The 23494-nt window shown below is 35.1% G+C and overlaps 1 protein-coding gene across 1 annotated transcript in view; it reads left to right on the top strand.

The window, feature by feature from the left end:
- XPR1 (xenotropic and polytropic retrovirus receptor 1) overlaps nt 1–23494 on the top strand; it is a 128107-nt gene that overhangs the window by 60113 nt on the left and 44500 nt on the right. The window contains 1 exon segment of the mRNA XM_006754490.2: nt 16923–17024. Within this exon segment, the coding sequence (XP_006754553.1) occupies nt 16923–17024 (102 nt within the window).

Here is a 23494-nt window from a genome sequence, read left to right as displayed (position 1 = left end):
AAAAAAAAAGATTGGAGTACCTTTTCCAGGGTCAGATATTTAATAAGAAAGAGGCAGGGCCAGTATTTTAACTTTTTAAAAAATATATATTTTATTGATTTTCCACAGAGAGGAAAGGAGAGGGATAGAGAGCCAGAAACATTGATGAGAGAGAAAAACACTGATCAGCTGCCTCCTGCACACCTCCCACTGGAGATGTGCCCACAACCAAGGTACATGCCCTTGACCGGAATCGAACCCGGGACCTTTCAGTCTGCAGGCTGACGCTCTATCCACTGAGCCAAACCAGTTAGGGCAAGGGCCAGTATTTTAAGTCAGGTAGTCTTGATTGCAGAGCCTTTGTTCCTAACCATTACACTGCCAAGTTATTAATTCAGGTTTGGATATGTTGAGTTTAATGTGTTTGTGGGACAGCCAATGGCAAATGTTCAATGTGTTGTGTGAGTCCGGAGCTCAGTAGTAGTGATATGGGCCAGAGTTAAAGATTTTGGTGTCCTTCTCATGTAGAGGTAGACTTTAGTAGGAAGAACCTACCATTGAAGATTAATTTCTTGGAAACCAAGATGGAGGGATATAAACTATAAGTTCACCTCATGAACTATAAGTCAGAATGGAAGAGGTAATCTCATAAGATAACTGAAAATAAGTTTAAGCCAAATCATGTTTTTTTAGAAAATTCTATACTAGGTAATATATAAGCTATATTTTTTCCTCATTGCCTTAGCAGCGACAATGATATCATTGATGTCTGTGGCAAAAGTTAAGGTTTTATTTAATCAGCATTGCCTCTCTGTATTAGAGGGGATGTTGGAGCAGAAAAAGATTAACTCAGAATGTGACCTCATTTGGAAATAGGGTCTTTGCAGATGTAATTAGTTAAGGATCCTGAGATCCTTGTCTATAATGAGCCAGTGAGGAATAACAGATATAATTTAGAGGGAGAACTGATCTTTAATAAAGTTTTATTGTGCTTCATTGAATAATGCCCGTTGAAAAGCAGAAACATACTTAAATTCCAAAGTACATATTGTCAGACAGAGTGTTTCTGTTTGGTATTTAATAACCCAAGTCTATTTGAAAACTAATCAAATAATGTCTTTTTAAATGTTTTTAAACAGATTTGGGTATTACATTATGGCTCTCTAGACATTTAACTTGTTTAGACTTAGGAAAAATTGATTTCCAATTAACACCAGATTTCATAAGAAAAAATATTAGCTAAATAATTAATTCCATGAAATGACATGTATTACAAACAGAAACAGGCAACATCTGTTAATTCAATTGGGAAGACAGGATTGAGCTTGATCCTTTTATTTTTAAATTAGGTATTGTTCAGAATTTTTATTTGAAGCACATTTTAAGTACATTTAGTGACTAATATTCTATCACATCAGAACTTGAGATATTTGAATTGTATATAGTCATTAAGTATTTCATTGATCAGTCAAATGATGAGAGCTGGTCAGTTTGTTGTTCTATATATAAAATACCCATCTATCTAAATAGCTCTAAAATATATTTATTTTATGCATCATGGTTTATAGTTCATATTTCATATTAAAGCCTAATAATGGTATTGTTTTTATGACAAGTGGTCTTTTATTCTAATCATTAGTAATTAATACATGTTTATTTAATGTTTGCAACAACTACTTCACTCACAACCTGTTTAGTATTTTTGGTCAAGGGATCTAAGTGTTATATAATTTCTTTTTTCCCCCCTCAAAATAGTTTTTTTTTAAAATTGTTTAAAGTATTACACATAGTAGTACATATGTCTCCTTTTCCCCCCATTAACCTCCCTCCGGCCCCCTCCCACCCCCCGGCACATGCCCTCACCCCCCCTAGTGTCTATGTTCATTGTTATGCTTAAATGCATGTATATAAGTGTTATATAATTTCATTTCCTGAATCCAAAACTTAGAAATTGGAATACTTAAAAAAAAAAGAATGCAAGTAATGTTAGCAATTTAGCCTCATGGTGTTATTGTAGTTGCCAAAAAACAGCTTTTATCTTAGTTTTTATCTTTACTGGCTATCAGGATATGCACTGGCTTTCAGAAGATGTTACGAGTATGGTGGGGAAACAGAAACTTTAAGACACTTATGTTCAAAGCTCTTATTCCATTCATTTCGTAGTGAATTGCTATATTTGTACTTTAGCTCATCAAAGTTCATAGATGAATGCATTATTTTGTAATTTGCCTTAATTGTTAGATTTTAAAGTTCTTAAATATAGGCATTATTGTTTCTTTAATATTTATCATTTCCCACTCAATAGATATTTAGTAAGTTATTTAGAGTTCAGATTAGTGAAAAATTTTTTAATAAGTAAATGGGAAGAATTTATTACTAATTAAATGTGGGAAGATACAGAAATATTTTGATTTTTAATTGAACTCTGAAAGACAGAAAAAAGTGAGATAATGCAGATGTCTGTAGAGAATAAACAGAGCACATGTACACAGAAAAATAAGAGTCTCTTAGTTGCCATGGCTTTCCGATTCCCGTGAGACACACCTCCATCAGTATTTATGTGGGTGGGTCCCTAGCTTTCCAACCAAACTTAGGTCCCTGTGGCAAACAATTTAAAGTGATTTAAAATTTAAAAAATGTAAAGTGATTAGATTATCTGTTCTTTGACTTTAAAAGAATATGATAAAATTAGCTTTCCATTTAAACATTTGCAAAGAAAAACATTCTTAAATAAATTTTCATATTAAAGTTTATGTACATTATATCCTCGATAACCTGCTATAATAGATCACAGATTAGGCGGTCATAACCCAGCTTGAATCAGTGTTACCATTTACCAACTATGTTATCTTTTTTGTTGTTGTTAATCCTTACCCAAGGATATTTTTCCATTGATTTTTTGGGGGAGAGGGTGGAAGGGAGGGGGAGAGATGGAGAGAACGAAACATCAATGTGAGAGAGACACATTGATTAGTTACCTCCCACACGCCCCTGACCACAGCCGGGGATCAAGCCTGGGGTACATACCTTTGACCGGAATTGAACCCGAGCCCATCGGTCTGTGGGCCGATGCTCTATTCACTGAACCAAACTGGCTAGGGCTCAATTATGTGATCTTGAACAAATCATGGCTGAGTTTTAGTTCCCATGTTTGTGAAACATTTATATGCTATCCAGCCAGTAGTGTACGGGAGCTGATTGATAAATTTTTAGAAATCTTATGAGCTGACTGTTAGACAGCCATCATTAAAAATTAAATTACATAAATTTATAATTAAGTTACATTAAAAGGAAAGGCAATAAATGCTCAAAACTCATCACTTCCTAATTATTTTACTACATTTTATCAGTATTTATGTCTATTATATCTGTGGTGAAATACTATATAATGATATGTTTTTGTACATCTCTTCCCAACTGTGTTCAGTGCTATCTCATTCATTGGTAGCTTGAAAGCTGTCATACCAGGAAATAGTAAATACTATAAACCAGAGCTTGATTTATTGTTTTGTTGATTGTCTCTTTTTAAGAAAGTGCCAGTAAGGTGGTTTAAACTTGAAAATTTATTGAGTCTCTTGCCTGTTATTGTGAGTAGCACCAAAAAAATTGAGGAAATATTCTAAATTATTAACTAATTCAGCAAAATGTTGCTCATGTCATTGATGAACATGTCAGGTTATGACATACACCTTCGTTGTTTCACTCTTTTTCTTATTTTTTAATGTAAATGAAAATATCAAACAACGTAGAGGTTGTGACTACACTCATTTATCAATTGGCAAAATCAAGAGCATTCTGTGAGAATCAATTGGGTCTATGAAATTTACAATAAAGAGAATTGTATATTTTATTGTACTTTTAAAAATTTGTCCTATACATCCTTTATATCAGAAAAATATATAATAAACACATATACCTTTTTTTCATACACACACACACACACACACACACACACTTGTACATACCAAGAGCTGATTGTTCATTTATCAGCACACCACTGTGTCTAGCACAGAGCAGGCATTTATTAAGTACTGCTTTTTTCTATCCTTTACTCCCCTTTGGCCTTTTCAAACAGAATCAAAATATCTGTTATATGTAATATAATCAGGGTTGGTGAAAGAAAATCTTAACACTGACTTTAACTTCAAGGCTATTATATCCTCTAGTATTACCACTTTCACCAGTATTAAAAGCTGCTTTAGTTAAAAAGGACAAATGAAGGGGTGAGGGAGTATGGTTTTCTTTTGAATTTCTGGGAACTTTCAGGTCTAAAAATACCAATACTTCATTACATTTCAAAGAGGGACATTAGAAGTTTAAAGAATATAATATTTATTGAATATTAAAAAACAGTTATGAATCATAGCAATTATCAACATTTTCTTGAAAATATTTTTCTGATAAATGGGAGCAATTTAAATTTTGGTTTTAATTTTCAATCTTTTTCGTCCTTATCCACCTTCCTATGTGAATAAGGAAATTGATTTTATAAAAAGCATTTCAATAAGGGGCTGATTTTCTTTTTCAGTTACTACAAAGATATATTATAGATTCCTTGACAACATTAGGTTTTCCATTATTATGATGATTTTTCTTTCCATTTTTAATCTGAAATAAAACATTTTCTAGAGCTTCTGTTTGATGGTTGTTATTTTCTTACACATTCAGGATATATATTAGGAATCATATAGTCACTCTTCTCACTTCTAGTTTACCTTTGTCTAGTTTAAATAAAAGCAGCTGTATTTCTGTAGTGCATAGTTGATTGCTTCCCAACTCCCATAGGAGAGGAATCAATTTTTGAACATAGAGAAAAGATGAAACATTGAGATACCTTTCTGCGTGGATTTAATGTTACTAATCAAGGAAACGTGTAAGCCTTTACACGTTTTAATCCTATTATTTCCAAAAGAATAATATGGGCTAATAGTGTTTCCTCCTCACGAATGTTTGGAAAATATATAAAGGAATAATTGAATTATATTAGCATCTTTGTAGGAAACCAATTGCCAAACATACGCGGTCTGTTTTTGTGTTCTCTATTGTACATTATAACACTTGTCTTCATTTCTAACCTGTGTGCTGCAAAATTTTTTAAAAGCATTACTTGACTTCTTAGTCAGGGAAACTGACCTCTTTCCCCTTGGATTGCCAAATAAAAAATAATAACAGCCAACACAACAATAGCTGTCTGGTATGAATGAATCAAAATCAAACCTTTTTTTTTGTAAGATAGGCAAAAAAATATATTTTAGTAATGAGTGTGTGTGTCATGAGATGAAAAAGGTTGAAAAGCTTTGCTAGAGCTTCGTAGTAAATTTTGAAATTGGACAATATAAATATTCATTTTCAAAATTACTTAGCCATTTCAGGTTTTATGCATTTCCAAGTAAACTTTAAAATCTGCTTCTCAAGTTTTGCAAAAAGAAGTCTGCTGGGATTTTGATTGGGGTTGCATTGAATCCATAGCTTGTTTTGGTAAGGATAGACATATTAACAATATTAAATATTGTAATCCATGAACATGTTATATTTCTCTACTTTATTTAGGTATTATTTACTTTGTCTTTGCAACATTTAAAATTTTCCATGTAATTTTGATTTTTCATATTTTTCTGTAAAGACTTTGTACATATTTTGATAAATTTATCCCTAAGTATTTTATATTTTTAAGCTATAGATGGTAATGATTTTAAATTTTATTTTCTAATTACGTGTTGCTAGTATACAGAAAAACCACTGTATTTTTTTATATATTGCCTTTATGTAAAACCTCGCTAAGCTCATCTAATAGTTCTAGCGATGCTTTTATAGGTTACTGAGGATATGGTATATACATATTATATTGCCTGTGAATTAAAATTTAATTTTTTTCAGTTCTGATCCATTACTATATCTATATACTAGAGACCCGGTGCATGAATTCGTGCACGGGTGGGGTCCCTCAGCCTGGCCAGTGATCAGGAGCCGACCTGGGACGTGGGAGGGCCGGGGGAAGGGACTGCAGGAGGTTGGCTGTGAGAGTGCACTGACCACCAGGGGGCAGACACTCAACTTAGAGCTGCCCCCTTGTGGTCAGTACGCTCCCACAGTGGGAGTGCTGCTCAGCTGACCATTAGGCGTCAGGCACTGGGTTTGTGGCTGGCAAGCACAGCTGCGGCAGCCCGAGCCTCTCCCGTCTCCGCGACAGTGCTACTGAGCGGCAGCAGGCTCAGCGGGGGGGGGTGAGTGGGAGGGGCGCCCGGCCTAGGCTCAGGCTCCTCCCTGGCCGCCTGCAGCTTTGCACCCTACTACACTCCTCGGGGGATGTCAGATTGCTGGGATCGGGCCTAAACTGGCAGTCTGACATCCCCTGAGGAGAACAGGCCAGGCTGAGGGCCCCACTGGTGTACAAATCCATGCACCGGGGCTCTAGTATTTTTTAATTGTTAATCCACAAGCTATGAGGCATTTCTTATTTATGTATCTTTTATCTTAATTATTAGTAACTTCCTTAATTTGATATAATGATCAATTTTTTGCTATTAGTAAATAGAGGAATACTTTAATATAGCTTTTCAATCATTCAAAGCTTGAGTTTCACATCAGTATCTGATAAATAGTACTTGGAATGAATTTATTAGAAAATGGAAGTTTCCAATTTTTACAGAAAACTGAAGCCATCTCTTTTAAGCTTCTTTTAAGCTGTATCTTTTACCTGCTACTGTTTAAAAATTTAGGACAGTTATTCTATGTTAGTAGGTTTACTTTGTGAGCATTAACATTAGCTTTATAAATTAAATAGCAATAAAAGGGAAGTCAAACTCGCTGGTAGCATTTTGAAATTTTCTTTGTGTTCTTCCAGAATATTATTATTGTCACAGTGAATTGCTGTTTTATACATTTCCTGGAAAATTAAATATAGGTCACTTTCAGAGATAGAATAATTTCAATGGACCAATAGTTCAGTTTGCAGTAGCAGACCCTCTATCCCATAAAATAGAACAAATGGCAGTAATCATTAAAATAAATCTCACCAGCATGTCTATAATTTTAAGTGTGTAAAGAATGGTGAGCTCATCTTTCATATAGACTATTGAAAATTGTTTCCATCAAGAAGGAAGAAGAAAGGAAGAATTAATGTCTAAGGGGAATAAATATGTCGCCCATAAGTCTGGTGATATGAGCTTGGACCCTTATAAATACAGAAAGCAATGTAATGATAGCATCATCTGTGACACTTGGTAATGGAAAAAGAGAAAGGAGATAGTATGAGTATGAGTGAAAATAAGATTGAAGCTAATTAACATTTACTTTCAGACTTGAATGCTAACCATGGCTGGTAGAAGATGCAGTGGGATGGAAAAGGAACTTCGGTTATTAAAAAAAGAACAGAAGAACTGTGGCAAAATAAAGCATAGTAGTTAGCATAGATGACTAAATTTTAAAAAGGAATATTCTTTTCCTTTTTGGGGGGAATTGTATGGTTAAATTTATTCATTCTCTTTGGTACAGTTTTATTGTAGCTATTGAATAATTAAAATTACTTGGATATGAGAGTTTACCATAAAATTAAACAATATTGGTATCTCCCTTATCTTTTCTGAGAGCTTTAACAAAAGCAACTTTTTACCAAAAGTCTTATATGCTTGAGTTTTGGCACAAGAAACTTCTCTGATTTTTCATCTTTATTCCTATCACTTTTCTTTGGAGATTTTCTAGGAATTTCCCCGTTGCTCAACTGTGCACTGTGGTTAAACAACTTAATTAGAAAATATTAAAATGTGGTCTGAGGAGCACATAAACTTTTCTATAAGAATCAAAGGCTCCTTTTTCCACTGAATATATTTCAGCTTCTTAGACATTTTAGATCCCTTCCTTTAGTAACTAGAGTCGTTTCTCAATGTCCTTAAGACTCTAAGCTATAGTTGCTTATAATGATTCTCAGAATCTTGCCCAAATAAAAAAACTTCCCTTTATGTGAAAAAACATTCTATGACTAAAGATTTCAGTAAGTTCATAAAAAAAAAAAAATGCTTTTCACCGGCTAACATTCATTACGTTCAGTCAGCTGCAGTCTGCCTGGGCTAACTTGTTCCCGGCATTCTGGAACCGGGCAGAATTGCTATTGTATCCTTTCTTTTTATGTCAGAGACTTGACATTCTGAAGCAGTGTGTCTTAACTTTCTTTAAGGTAAATAAGTCACGAAGTATCTTAAGGAAAATAGAGATGTCTCCTGGGATCTATAACATTTTACATTTAGTTTCAGAAGGAATTTCTTATAGTTTGTAAACTTCTAGTTAAGAAGGCCAGTTGTAGGGGTTTCTGATTTCCTTCGTGTCTTTATTTTTGTCTTGGGAACTCATTTTGAATAATGTTTGTCCTTTTCTAAAGAATTCCCACCCTGTTGCTTCCTAGAAATATTATATTAATTTATATTTTAATGGCTTTTTTCTTAATTTGATGCTTTTTTAATGTTAAACCAAAAGATCTAATTTTATTATGAAAGAGTCATTGAGGTACTAAAGCATGTTCAGAGTTAAACACGGGAAGATGTGGAACTGCATGATTTTAATTTTCAGTCAGTCATTGGAAGAGTCTCTTTATCAGTGGCTGCTTTTCATGTCTGTTTTGAAGATACTGAACGGTCCAGAATGTAAAGGAGGAAGGATGCATATAAAACCCTGGCTTTGAGAGAATTTAAGCTAAGAACTTTTTTTTAGTTCGTATATTGCTATGAAATTAGAATAAAATTTGGAAATAGTGGGGAAAATTCTCAACAAAGATGTAGTTTCTGGATCTTAAGAATTAACAAAGAGCGAAACGTACTTTGGTTTATATCTGACTGGAATATTGATGTTATGTTTATTAAAAATGCTTTCTGTCCTTAGTTATATGCCTGTTATGTTAGAGAGAAATGAAATAGTTACATAGCCATAGTTACCTGAAAGCTTTATTCCTGAATAAGTAACCAGAGTCCTTATAATTCTTAAGGTTCATTTTTGTGCTCATCTTAACAACAACAAAAAAGGACTGAACATTCAGTTAAACTAATATTATTCATTATTTTGGGTAATCATCAAATATATTGTATTTGGTTGATACTAACTCCAGTCTTGATAATATGTGTAACCTGTTGTTTTGCAGAAGTGAAAAAAGAACTATGATTAATAATAATTTAGCTAATAGTAGATTTAACTAGATAGATTTGATTAACAAAGTAGCTTTAAATAATGGCATTTACTTTCCAGTATATGAAATAATTAATTAGGGTAACAGAATTAGCAAATGGAAGACCTTATTTGAAGAATAGGTAATTCTCTTGAAAATATAGTCATCTGTAATTAGATTAGTATTTTCTCATGTTGGTTAAATAAAGAACAGTGCTGAAAAAAAAAGTCCTTTTTTACTGTCCTTTAGGGGAATTAATTTCCAGATCTTTCATACTAGTATATATTAATTCTTGAAATTGTTTTGCCTGAGTAATCACCAGCAGTTAAGGAGTCCCCTTTCAAATGCCTTTCCCTGATTTTATAAAGTAAAAAGCTTTGTCTCTTACTAAGTCTGAATTTTGTTATGATGCTTGGCTCTCTGACTCTCAACAAAAGAATACAGATAGTCCCAACTTAGGATGGTTTGACTTTACGATGGTACAAAAGCAATACTCAGTGGAAACCGTACTTTAAATTTTGATCCTCTCCTAGGCAAGTGATATATGGTACAATACTCTCTTGTGACACTGGCAGTGGCAGAGACAGAGATGACTTTGCCTAGCTGAAGGCTAATGTAAGCGTTCTGAGCACATTTAAGGTAGGGTAGGCTAAGCTATGATGTTTGATAGGTTAGGTGTATTAAATATATTTTCAACTTAGATATTTTCAACCTACAATGGTTTATTGGGATGTAACCCTATTGTAAGTCAAGGAGCACCTGTAGTCTGAAATACTCAATACTTAGTATAGGTGTTGAGAAAGTAAGTGAGTAACAGGGTAACATCCTTTTGCAGTCAGATTATTTTCAATTGTTTGTTTTCAATGAAATGGAAGGAAAACTTAATTGTAAGTTTATATATTATTAAAACTAAATTTTACCAATAGATCTCTATGCAATTTTTGCAAAACACTTGGAGAATTGACATTGGTACAACAAACTCTCATTCTTATCTACTCACTCATTTATGTGAACAAGTTTTCTCAGCACTTACATCTCTAGGATGAAAAATAAGAATAGCAGTGCTTGCTAATGGTCTTATTCTACAGTATTCATAATATTCTAGCAAATAATGTAATATTTATCATTTGAGCAAATAATGTAATATTTATTACTCTAGCAGTAATGTAATATTTATCACTGGGTATATGAACTAATTGGGAGAGAAAGCTCTATCCATTTAAATATGAGATTTCAAATTCCAAATAAAATTTTACTTGTTATATTTAATAATTATCAAAGTTTATTACATATTTATGTTGTGCTGATGTAGTGTGTTCTAATAATTGTAATGATAGCTCAGTGTAAAAGAAAATTTAATATTTAGGGCTTTATAATTAGGAAGGTTTTTGTATGTAAATTTTAATTTATACTTAATGGCTAGGAAGTATGATAGTATCATCAATAAATAACTTTCAAACCTAAAAATATGTTAGAATAATTTCTGTAATGTTAGTATAATGGAAATACAAGTTCAAGAAGAAAACAAAATAATATAAAATTTCCAACTGTTAATTTATTTTTATATATTTGATAATGAATGATGGTGGTTATCATATTACCATGACATTTAAATTTTAGCTACATTTAAAACAAAGTCACTTTAGTAAATGCAAATAATTATAATGCAACAGAAACTTATTTATAACTGTTTAAAATGTTGAAATCTTTTGTTATAACTTAAAAATATGCAGGTGGGTTTTTCAGAAATTTTTTAGAGGTTACAAGAACAAAACACAATTGAAAACACTGGCGTATGCCACTTGTTTTACTGTTGAATTATGCCCTTGTTGGAATTCTTTTATTTTATTATTTCATTTATTGGTGGTTTTTTGCCTAGCAAACATTGGTAAATATTCATTGGGGTAATAGTTTCAATTGTATCAGCTAGTGCCAGTGAGAATAATTTTATCTTAATTATGTATTACTAATGTGAATTAATTGTAGTTCTACCAGGACTTATTTTAAAAGCACATTTAGTTAAATCTCATATGGTGAAATCTCAAGATAGATTAAAAAATCTTATTTAGGACCACTTCAGTCTAGTTGGATTCAGCATATTTTGCAGAAATTAGCAGCTTTAATTTTGGAATATAAAATTTGGAGTTAGGTGAGAACATAGAGATTGCCTATTCAAATGCCCTTGTTTGTCAAAGAGAAAAGCACAGAGCTAGACCGTCACTTACTCAAGTTAATACAGGTAGTTGGCAACAGAACCATATCCAATCTGTCACTAAAATCTATTGATTTTTTACCACCAGAATATCTCTTGACTTTCTCCGCTTCTTTATCTCCAGTGCCCTCACCCTACCTAGTTCAGGCTATCATGATCTCTCATGATATCTGTACTACATCTGATTGGTCTCCCCATAGCTCATTTACAAAGTAGTATATCTGATCATAATTATTCCTCCACTTAAAATCCTTCAAAAATGTTTCCTTGGTCATAGAAAATAGGCTAGTCTTTGTTCTGGAAGACCCTAAGTGATCAGACCCCTGCTTGCCTGTCTATGTTTAAATGACACCATTGTCCCCCTTTCTCCCTGGATTCCAGTCACATAGGTCTCTTCAGTTTCTCACATGTACCATGCCCCTTCCTTCCTTCCTTCCTTCCTTCCTTCCTTCCTTCCTTCCTTCCTTCCTTCCTTCCTTCCTTCCTTCCTTTCTTCCCCTCCCTCCTCTCTTCTTCCCTCCCTCCCTCCCTCTTCCCTTCCTCCCTCCCTCCTTCCCTCCCCTTCTTCCCTCCTTCCCTTCCTTGCCTTCCTTCCCTTCCTTCCTTTACTTCCTTTACTTTCCTTTCCTATCTTTATTGTTGAGAGTGCTACATATGTCCCTCTCTTTTTCCCTCTATTGCTACTCTCCATCCAGTTCCTGCCCTGTCCCAGGCCTTCACCACACTATTGTCTGTGTCCATGGACAACGCATCCCTGTGAGATTCATCAATCTGTTCCATGTTTCCCTGCCTCTGGTACTTATTTATTTTGCATTTAAATTGACATACAGTATTATATTAGTTTCAGGTATACAGCATAGTGATTCAACATTTATATACCTTACAAAATGATTTACCAGAGTAAGTCTATTAATCACCTGTCACCATACATAGTTATTACGATGTTATAAACTCTAATAATCCCTATGCTGTACATTACATTACCATGACTTATAACTGAAAGTTTGGATTTCTTAATCCCCTTCTTTCCACTTTTTCACCCTTCCTCCCCTCTGGCAACCATCAATTTGTTGTCTGTATCTTCTACACTGTAAGGACAGCTTTGGAGCAGCAGTCACTAATCGGTGGTCCGAGGTCTGAAATGTTGGCGACCGCTGGTCTACAGCATCTGGTAATATATTGTTTCTGTCGCTTGGAGCGCAGAAGCTCTAGCTAATGCCTAATTATCCTTCAGATTTCATCACTTCTTCAGAGATGAGATTCCCACATGTAAAGTATTTGAAGAAACTAATAATGGTTTTAAAGAATTGATTTTTGAGAGATTATATGTGGAAGATGACACTGATGGTATAAAAATAAAAGTATTCCTGAAAATTGCTGTAAAAAGCACTTGATGATGGCTGCTATGCAGTAGGACTATTTTTACCTTGATTAGTACTCTTAGGGTTATTTGCTGTTAACTTAGTAATTTTGGGGGAAGATGAAAAAGAAATTGCCTGTCATTCACAAATGTGAAGTAAAGATAAGACCATAATAGAAATGACAAAAATCTTTGCCTCATTTTCTCTCTCTCCTTAGTATGACTGACTCAATTAATATTTAACTCAGAGCAAAGTGTTCTGTGAGTCATACTTAACAAATTCTAGATTTTTTCACCCATTTGTCTTCCTTTTTTTTCCTGTTGATGCTAATCTTATAATTGTTGATATTATTTATGCTGGCTTTCTTTTAACTAGGCTTTGTCTTTTGTAACTAATTATTGAATTCATGTGAAGTTCATTTTCATAGTCAGCTAGGGCTGCCATAACAATACCATAGTCTGGGTACTTTAAACAACAGAAATTTATGTTCTCACAATTCTAGAGACTTGAAGTGCAAGATCAAGGTGCTGGCTTTTCTGGTAAGGCCCCTCTTCCTGGCTTGCAGAGGGCTTTGCATTACCCTCTGCAAGCTTTCTTGCTGTTTCTCACATGGCCTATTGTCAGTGTGCACATCTAGAGAGGGAGGGAGAGAGGTGTGTCTCTTCCTATTTGGAATAAGCCCTATCAATATGACTTCATTTAATGTTAATTAACTCCTCAAAGGACCTGTCTCCAAATAAAGTCACACTGGGGATTAGGAATTAAACATATAAATTGGGGATGGTAGTGCACAATTCAGCCTATACACTCATGTAACACATAGTAGTCATTTTGATATTCTTTATTTTATATTAAGAAAATACAGCAAGCCCCTATAATACTTTCATTCTTACTGGAGGGCGCAGAAAAAAACTCATATTATCTAGATTCTCAACACCTAATCTTCCTCACCTATAAAACAAGGGTATTGGGCTAGTTTGTTTCTGAATGCTGAAATTCTCTGATCCTCCAATTTGGAGTTACTGATTTCTAATATTATTCAGCAGATAGGGTATATTCTGTAGAAATTGATGTTGTGTAAATCAGCCTTCTACCGATTTCTCAAAACTAAAGTAAAAGGCATAATCTATGTATATAAAAGGCTAAGTGACCAACCTACTGTTTGTCCGACCGTCCGACCGAAGGGCCAGTACATATGATGCACACTGGCAATTTAAAAATAAACATTGACTAGTGCATGCGCGATACATATAAAGCTCTTGCTAGTGCCAATCATATGTGATGCCAGAATGTATCTGAAGACCAACTATTGCCACAATGTACCACGGCTATTAATATTAAGCTGAATGCTCTTTTAAATGATATATGTAAAATCGATTTATTTGGCAAAGAAACAGCTAAAATTCATGTGCTCAGATTTCAGAAATCTGTACTACCTCACGCTCAGATATTATTGATATTAGATAGCGAATTCAAATTATGAACAGAAGATGACATTGACCGTATAGTTAGGGCAGAAATTCCGGATAAAGACCAGTGTCCTTGACTTTTTCAAATTGTGAAATCAAATATGGTACATGGACCATGTGGAATACAAAATCCAAATAGTCTATGTATGGAAAATGGAAAACGTTCAAAGGGATTTTCACACCTATTTGAGTGATGATTCCATCAATTCATTGGATAATGCTGAAAAGGAAAATGTTTCCATCAAATTTCCTAATAGTATTACTCCTTCGGGAATGCCATGTCATAAATTAAAATTGAAAGTATTTGCAATCATCATGCTACTGAGAAATCTTAATAGTAAATGGGGTCTTTGTAATGGTACTAGATTTATTATCAAAAGATTGTGACCTAACATAATCAAAGCTGAAATATTAACAGGATCTGTGGAAGGAGAGGTTGTTCTGATTCCAAGAATTGATTTGTCCCTGGGGGCGTGACGGGGTTGGGGCCAGCTGAGTCTGGGTCTCGTGCGATTTCGAGGTGCATGTGGGTGGGCAGGGACTTGACTCTGGGTCCCATGGTGCATCCCAGCCTCTGACAGGAGGGAGATTTTCATATATATTTTACTAATTTTCTTTCATTTCTGACACTCCTATTATAGAGAAAGGGCGAATACTAATAATAAAATATTTTAATTTTATAATACTATATTATATATACTATTTTGACATGTAATTTTTTGCAGTAACATAATTACCACACGAATCTTTCTTCTAATTAATTTCCTTTCAATGTGCACGAATCTGTGAACCGGGCCACTGGTTGTTCTATGTACCTCTAAATTCTGATATGGATACTCTTTTCAATTAGCTATGCTGGTTAGGTTTTATTTATGTATAATTTAAAGATTTGGGCATGACATGTTTCTCTTTTTGTTCCCTTTTGTTAATAATACCCTTTATTTATATAATATAGTTTATTTATCCTTAATGAATAAGTTTCATTGGAATGAATTCAGTAAGTGTAGATAGCAAAATGTGAGAATCCCTCTCATATCGACTCCTCTTTCAAAGGAGATTGCCACAATTAGTAGCTTGATGTGTGTCTTTGCAATCTTCTTTCTGTGAATGAACATAAGAATATTAATTTATGCACTTATTTTTCCATAATTGAGATCATGATGTATATATTCTGTTATTTAAATTTTTTCCTCAACAGTGTGTTTTGGGATTTTCATACATATCAGAATGTATGTATATTATTTTTTAAATGGCTACATAGTGTTATATAGTATTATTGGAATTTATTTAACTATTCTCTTTTTGTTGGATGTTGCTTTGTTTTCTTTATTACTATTAAAAATAATGGTGCATGAATATTATTGCACATATATCCATTTGTGCACAGATTCATTTGAATATACTTCCCTTGTGAGATTGAACCACTGAAAATTTTTATAGCTGTTGTCTGATTGTCTTCTTAAAAGGCTTTACAAATTTACATTTCCACCAACAGGGACTAAGAGTTTATTTACCTTCACCATTGCCAAAATAATGTCGGTATTTTAAAATTGCTTTCAATATGATGGTTGAGAAATTATATTTCATTAGAGTCCTGGTGCACGAAATTCGTGCACTGGTGTGTGTGTGGGGGGGGGGGAGGTGTCCCCTCAGCCCAGCCTGTGCCCTCTCACAGTCCCGGAGCCCTTGGGGAATGTCCGACTGCTGGCTTAGGCCCAATCCCTGAGGATCCCTCTCTCCTTACCACTCAGCATGCTGCTCCTTAGCAGTAGGCTCCTTACAGCTCAGCTCACTGCTCCTTAGGACTGCCACAGAGGTGGGAGAGGCTCCCGCCATTGCCGCTGTGCTTGCTAGCTGTGAGCCTGGCTTCTGGCTGAGCGGCCACTCCCCCCTGTGGGAGCACACTGACCACCATGGGGCAGCTCCTGCGTTGAGCATGTGCCCCTGGTGGTCAGTGCGCATCATAGTGACTGGTCATTCCAGTCATTCCACCATAACAGTCGCTTAGGCTTTTATATATAGATTATTTTAAAGTTACATTATTTGATGTCTGGGATGTTGAAGATTTCATTTGTTCATTGGCCATTGGTAGTTTTTTAATGAATTACTCTAATTGACCTAGTTGTCTTATGGGATATCTTTACAAATTTTAAAAAAAAAATGTATTTTGCATGTGAATCCTTTATTTTAAATATTTCAGATTTGTTTTCCCTTGTCTAGTTTTGTCTTTTAACTTAGCTTATGGTATCATGTGGAATGAAGATACTTCATTTTTGTGAGAATGCCAGTCATTCCCTTTATGACCTCCTTTTTGTATAGTATTTAAAAAGACTTTTCCCGCCGAAACTGGTTTGGCTCAGTGGATAGAGCGTCGGCCTGCGGACTGAAAGGTCCCAGGTTCGATTCTGGTCAAGGGCATGTACCTGGGTTGCGGGCACATCCCCAGTGGGGGATGTGCAGGAGGAGACTGATCGATGGTTCTCTTTCATCGATGTTTCTGACTCTCTATCTTTCTCCCTTCCTCTCTGTGAAAAATCAATAAAATATATTTTAAAAAAATAAAAATAAAAAGACTTTTTCCATGCAGAGTTATTTAATTTTTTTCTTAATACAGTTCACAGTTTATTTTTCTTCAAATAAATCCGTATATTATTGTCATCTTGAAGACTAAGAAAAGTAACTTTAAATTTTATTTCCCTAGTTTTCAAATTGGCCTTCAGACATTTAAATAATGTTTTTCTTGCTTTCAGTTACAGATGAGGACACAGTAAAGAGGTATTTTGCCAAGTTTGAAGAAAAATTTTTCCAAACCTGTGAAAAGGAACTTGCCAAAATCAACACATTTTATTCAGGTGAGTGGTTTCTTGGTGCAACATATACAAAAGACAATTTTTGCTGCTAAGGAAGGAGAAACTACCATGTCATTGTTTAAACTTTTGATCATCATTTTAAAACTGGGATTTGTTTTCCTTGTTACACTGCAGTTAGGGGATATTTTCTTTAACTGAGGTGGGAACACATCTGGTACCTCAGTGTTTAAGTCTCATATGGTTGTTGCCTAAATCAGTGGTCGCCAACCTTTTGGACCTCACAGGCCACTGGTTGGCGACCGCTGGCCTCTATATTCTTGTAGTTGCAAGGATTTGGGACCTCGTTGTGAAACAATATCTTGATAGAGCTTCACTATAGCCCATTCGAAGCTTTGAAGAGTCAGAAACTTAATTTTATCATTTCTTTAAGAGCTGAGTTACAGTTTCAGCTTTTTAATTATGACAGTTTTATTACCCATCCCCCACCCCTTACATTGTGCAGCACTCATGTATCTCTTTCGATCTCACAGTTTGCAAAGTGGCTTTTATAAGATGCTATTGAAGTTGAGAAGAAAATATTAGAACTTATGTTTATTTATATCTTACTCTTTTAAATTTTGTTTTTAATATATGTTTACTTCCCCCTTTTTAATATGTCTTGCTGTTTCCCAGAGCTCAAGTTCCTTGACTCTCTTAGCCCCTCCCAGAATACTTCCTTCTTCTTCAGTCATTTTAACCACTTTGTCCCTTGTACTTTTACTCCCTTTACCCTTAATGCCTTGTAATGCTTCTGCCTAGCGAAACTCCCAATTGTGGACCAATAAGCCATTTTCGGGTTGTGGCTCTATCCCTAGTAGGGGTGTGGCCAGAGGCAGCTGCTAAGGATGGTTGGTAAAAAAATCATATAGCAGAACAAATTTGAACCACTATAAATTCATTTTTGGATTCTTAACTGTGTCTTCAAAGCTGCTGGTGGGTCCTAATCAATGTCCTTTTCTATGCTCCAAAGTGCTCTTTTAAACCCTACACCATTCTTTTTAGTTCTCTGAGCCCACCATCTTCCCCATCATGCTGATTAACCTCTTACTTTACAAATAAAAATAAAGGCCTTCAATTCCTATTGGTGTATAATACTTAGGTACATCTCTGCCACTCATTCCCCCCAAATACCAGTAGACATTTTTACCCTTATTAATTTTCCTCCAATCATCTCTTCAGTCTATGGCAAATCTCTACAACAACTGATTGAATTTCAGTTTCTCGAGACCTTGCTCTAGTAATTATCTCCTCTAAGAATTATTGGATAAATGCATTGTTAATTTTCCTTTTTGCTGGTTTAGTCTCCTTAACAAGTCACCCCCTTCAAACAAAGAATAAACAGTAAGGAAAGCTAATATCTTAACTCTGTGTCCTCCTCCTTATCTTTCATTGATGGCTGGGCTTCTTTCCAGGCAGAGGGAATAGTTTATGCAAAGGGACACAGCCATTAAAGGACATGGCATATATACATGCCCTTGTTATAAGCACCTAGAAGGCAGAGACAAAACAGAAATATTATTGCCTGGCCAATGTGGCTCAGTAGTTGAGTGTTGACCCAAAAACCAAAAGTTCACCCATTTGAATTCTGGACAGGGCACATGCCTGGGTTGTGGCTCCATCCCTAGTAGGGGTGTGCCAGAGGCAACTAGTTGATGATGTTCCTCTCTCATCAATATTTCTATTTCTCTACCCCTCTCCCTTCCTCTCTCTCTAAAACTCAACAATGCATATTGTTTTTTAAAAAGGAAATATTATTTGAAACCATGCAATTGGATAAATTTTAATCAAGGGGAAAATGTACAGAAGGAATGACAATTTTCAAGGACAAAGATCATTTCCATAATCAGGAGGTAGGAGGATAAAGAAGAACCCAGTATTGTAGACAGCCATATTATAGACTGAGGAAGAGGAGACTAAAAGAGGAAGGATTTGCAGTGGCAAGAGTGTTGAGATTGAGAAAAGGCCATTGTATATGATCTAAAGCTGTAAATGAAAAACAAATGAGGTCAAAATTAATAGCATTTTCTTTTACTATTATTTTTTGGGGGAGGATTTCTAAGCCCAACTCTAAATGGATAATTTAGATCACAAAGAAGAGTTAATGGTTCTTAGTTCACAAAGAAAAATAAATATCTACTCTTAACAATAGATAAATATCTTTTATGTTTTTTGTGTTACACATAGATATGTGTGTTTTGTGTATGCTTATGTGCATCTGTAAATGTGTGTATATGTAATATATTTAAATAATTTTTTCATGGAACAATACTTATACTACTTGTGATTTATTCTATTCTTCATATTTAATTATTTCTATTTGATTTGATTTTTTAAATCCTGGTTTATGATACACTGAATTGCTTTTATAACCTCATATTGGAATAAACCCTCAGTTTGAAAAATGATATCTTAAACTTGGTTACTTTTCAAAAACAATTGTAGGCTTTCAACTATTAAAAACTTGGGGGCTGTGATTTAACAAATTCCTTTTTCTATGTGGCAGGGCCATCAAGGCATGTCTCTTGATGTCATCACAGAGTAGATACATATTCATAGTCTTCAGACTGACTTTTTGCCAGGTCAGGAAGTGATGAGTAATATGAAAACATGATTGACAGAAATAAAATTTGGCATTTGTCCTAGACAGTATCATTTTTCTCTTTAGTTAGCTGCCTTTTTCATAGCAGATTGTCTTGTAACTACAGTCTTCAGACACTAGGACACATGAGAAACTATAAATAATACAGGGGTGAGTTCGGCTTATACACCTATCTCCTCCACTCACATCTCATAGAAATATTTAATGGCTAGCTAAAATGGTCATTTTTAAGTGAGATATAATCTTGACTGAAACTTAGTACTCAAAGCAAATACTATAAAAGCCAAGCAAACAAAACAGAATAAATACTACTAAAATGTGGATATTTATTTTCACACCAATTCTATTATATACCAATTATATTTTGGATTTTTGACCCTTATTATTTTTTTATAAGAATTTTACCATTTAACTTTCCTAAGCCTCCATATATACTTGCTTATAAAATGAGCAAATTGATTCCCAGCCTTCTAGGATTCCACATGTGAGGAATCAGAAGCTATTTTCAGTTTCAGAAAACCTGATGTAAGTTATTTTATCGATCTTTATTTTTTACTACATATATTTGGTTAATATGATATGGGCATTTATTTAAATTTATAGGTAAACATCTTTTAATATTTGAAGACTCTGGGAGGAGAAGGTAATTTTTTTAAAGAAGTGGTCCTTTTTGGTGATACCATTGCTAATCACTGGCCTAGAAGTCTCCCAGGTCTCTTCTAATACTAAAAGTGGTATCTGTTTTGAAGGCTATAATGTTAGAAACCTTTTTCATGGTGACCAGTTATGTCCTTTTCCATTGATAATTCTAAACACTTCATGTTACATGTTCCTCTTTTCTTGAACCAGTTTGCTTTCTTGTTCTATTTAAAATACTTAGCTTTTCAGCAGTGTTTTTATGTGCCTAAATTAAAAAATCTTACAATATCAATCTGTTGCTTTTAATATTCCACAATTAAAACAGGAGAACCCTTTCTTTTTCTTGTTTGGAATGTCTTCAATAGCTAAGAGCTTTTTCCTTTGTTTCTAAACAATTTCAGGTTTTTTTCTAGCCTGTCCTAATTTTTGGCTTCAATTATTATATTAGGAACTCATAGCAGTGTTATGTATTTTCCTTTTCTTTATCAAAAAGGAGGGATAGTAGGAGGGAATTGAGGAGAGTGCAGTAAGAAAATTATGGCAGTAGAAACAGATTGATTTCTTTTTTTAAAATATATTTTTATTGATTTCAGAGAGGAAGGGAGAGAGAGATAGAAGCATCAATGATGAAAGAGAATCATTGATCGGCTGCCTTCTGCAGGCCCCACACTGGGGACCAAACCTACAACCCGGACATATGCCCTGACCAGGAATCAAACCGTGACCTCCTGGTTCATAGTCAACGCTCAACCACTGAGTTACGCCAGCCTGGCCAGATTCCTTCTTTCCTTTCTTCTTCCCTCCCTTCCTCCATCCTTCCTTTCCTCCCTCCCTCCCTTCCTTCCATCTTTATTGATTTCAGAGAGGAAGGAAGAGGAAGAGGGAGAGAGAGATAGAAACATCAATGATGAGAGGAGAGAATCATTGATTGGCTGTCTCCTGCATGCCCCCTACTGGGGATCGAGCCCTCAAACCTGGCATGTGCCCTTGACTGGAATCAAACCTAGGACTCTTCAGTCCGCAGGCCAACGTTCTATCCACTGAGCCAAACCAGCTAGGACCAGATTTATTTCTTGTCTGTTGAATATTTTCAGGCTTCATATAAATGCAAGACCAGTAGGATAATAGTTACTCAGAACTATTCCTATTATACAGTTATTCCTATAATCCTGTCATGCAGTGTCCTGCTATGTGTTTACTTTTCTTTATTCTTATTGAATTTGAGATCTGTATATTGTTTTACCACTAAGTGTGTAATGAAACGTAAGAATCTCTTTCACTGAAATACTAAATGTTCTTTTACAAATGATTATATGTATCTTGTACCCCACATATGGCAGGTTTTGTTCTTTGCTTTTATATGTGTTAAAAATGTGGATTAAATCTACTTTTAATTAATTAGGATAAAATTCCCATTTCTTCCTACATCATGAATATCTTGAATCTTGAGTTCATTATAGCAGAATCAGCTACTTAAAAGCTTTTAAAAGATGGGGGTAGAGAGAACGTTGGTTAAAGCAGTCAGCCTGACTTGCTTTCTTATTAATGCATCTGATAAAAATTAGAATTATTTATATACTGTCCACAATATATTATGCTTTCTCCATTTTGTTAAAAAAAGTGATTGATCACTTTCTATTAAAATCAAGCTATGTGAAACCAACTTCATTTATTCTTTTTGCTTACCTCCTCCTTCCCTTCTTTCTTCTCTCTGCTTTGTTGCTCCTACCCCCTAGATCATGGCAACCACTTATCTACTTTCTATCTCTATGATTTACCTGAGAGAGAAAGATACTCATTTCTTATAAATGGAATGAAGAATATGGCATTTTCTGTCTGGCTTCTTTCACTTACCATGATGTCTTCAAGATTCATCCATGTTGTAGCATAAATCAATACTTCATTCCTTTTTATTGCTAAATAATATTCCATTGTACATATCCTATATAATAAAAGCCTAATATGCTAAATGTCCAGTTGTCCATTCAACCAATCAAAGCATAATATGCTAATGATATGTTAAGGTCACTCACCTGCTTGCTATGATGTGCACTGACCACCAGGGGGCAGACACTCCAACTGGTCGGTTAGTTTGCTGCTGGGGTCTGGCTGATCAGGACTGAACAAGATGGGCCGGAAACGCCCTGAAGCCCTTGCGTGGTCCCTCCCTGGCTGGCCAATCTCCCGTGTTCCTCCCTGACCCCGATCATACACCAGTGGGGTCCCTCGGCCTGGCCTGAGCCCTCTCATAATCCGGAACCCCTTGGGGGATGTCGGAGAGCCGGTTTCAGCCCGATTCCATAGGCCAGGCCGAGGGACCCCACTGGTGCATGAATTTGTGCACCCGGCCTCTAGTATACCATATTTGCCTATCCATCAATTAATGGATATTTGGGTTATTTCTCTCTCTCTCTCTTTTTTTTTTTTTTTTTTGGTTAATCCTCACATGAAGATATTTTTTAGAGAGACTGGAAGGGAGGGGAGAGAGAGAAAGAAACAACCAGAGAGAGAGAGAAACATAGACGTGAGAGACACATCAATTGGTTGTCTCATGCTAGCACCCCGACCCTGGCTAGTGATCAAACCTGCAACCCTTCAGTCCACAGACTGACATTCTAACCACTGAGCAAACCGGCCAGGGCCCTTTTTCTTGATTTTAATCCTGGATCTGGCTCTTTGTGCTGCAACGTAATCACCAGCAAAAATAACCTTGTAATGGGAATATCACAGTCAAAAATGGATATTTGGGTTATTTCTCTCTCTCTCTCTTTTTTTTTTTTTTTTTGGTTAATCCTCACATGAAGATATTTTTTAGAGAGACTGGAAGGGAGGGGAGAGAGAGAGAAAGAAACATCAATGTGAAAGAGAGACATTGATTGGTTGCCTCTTGCATGCAGCCCTACTGGGGCCAGGGATCAAGCCTACAACTGAGGTATGTGCCCTTGACCAGAATTGAACCCAAGACCCTTCACTCCACGTGCTGAACATTCTAACCACTGAGCAAAACCAACTAAGGCTACTTTTTTACTATTATGAATACTAGTTTGTGTATGTGCATACGTTTTTGTGTTAACATGTGTTTTCAGTTCTCTTGGGTATATATGTAGGAGTGGAATTGCTGGATTTTAAGGTAGCTATGTGTAACCTTTTGAGAACTTCCAAACTGTTTTCCAAATTACAATGTGGTTGTACAGTTTTGCATTCTTACTCGTAGTGGCTTTTTAAATTCTGTATC

This window comes from Myotis davidii, unplaced genomic scaffold (assembly GCF_000327345.1).
Source record: "Myotis davidii unplaced genomic scaffold, ASM32734v1 scaffold591, whole genome shotgun sequence".
Classification (NCBI taxonomy): domain Eukaryota; kingdom Metazoa; phylum Chordata; class Mammalia; order Chiroptera; family Vespertilionidae; genus Myotis; species Myotis davidii.
This window is presented reverse-complemented; position numbering and strand designations above follow the sequence as displayed.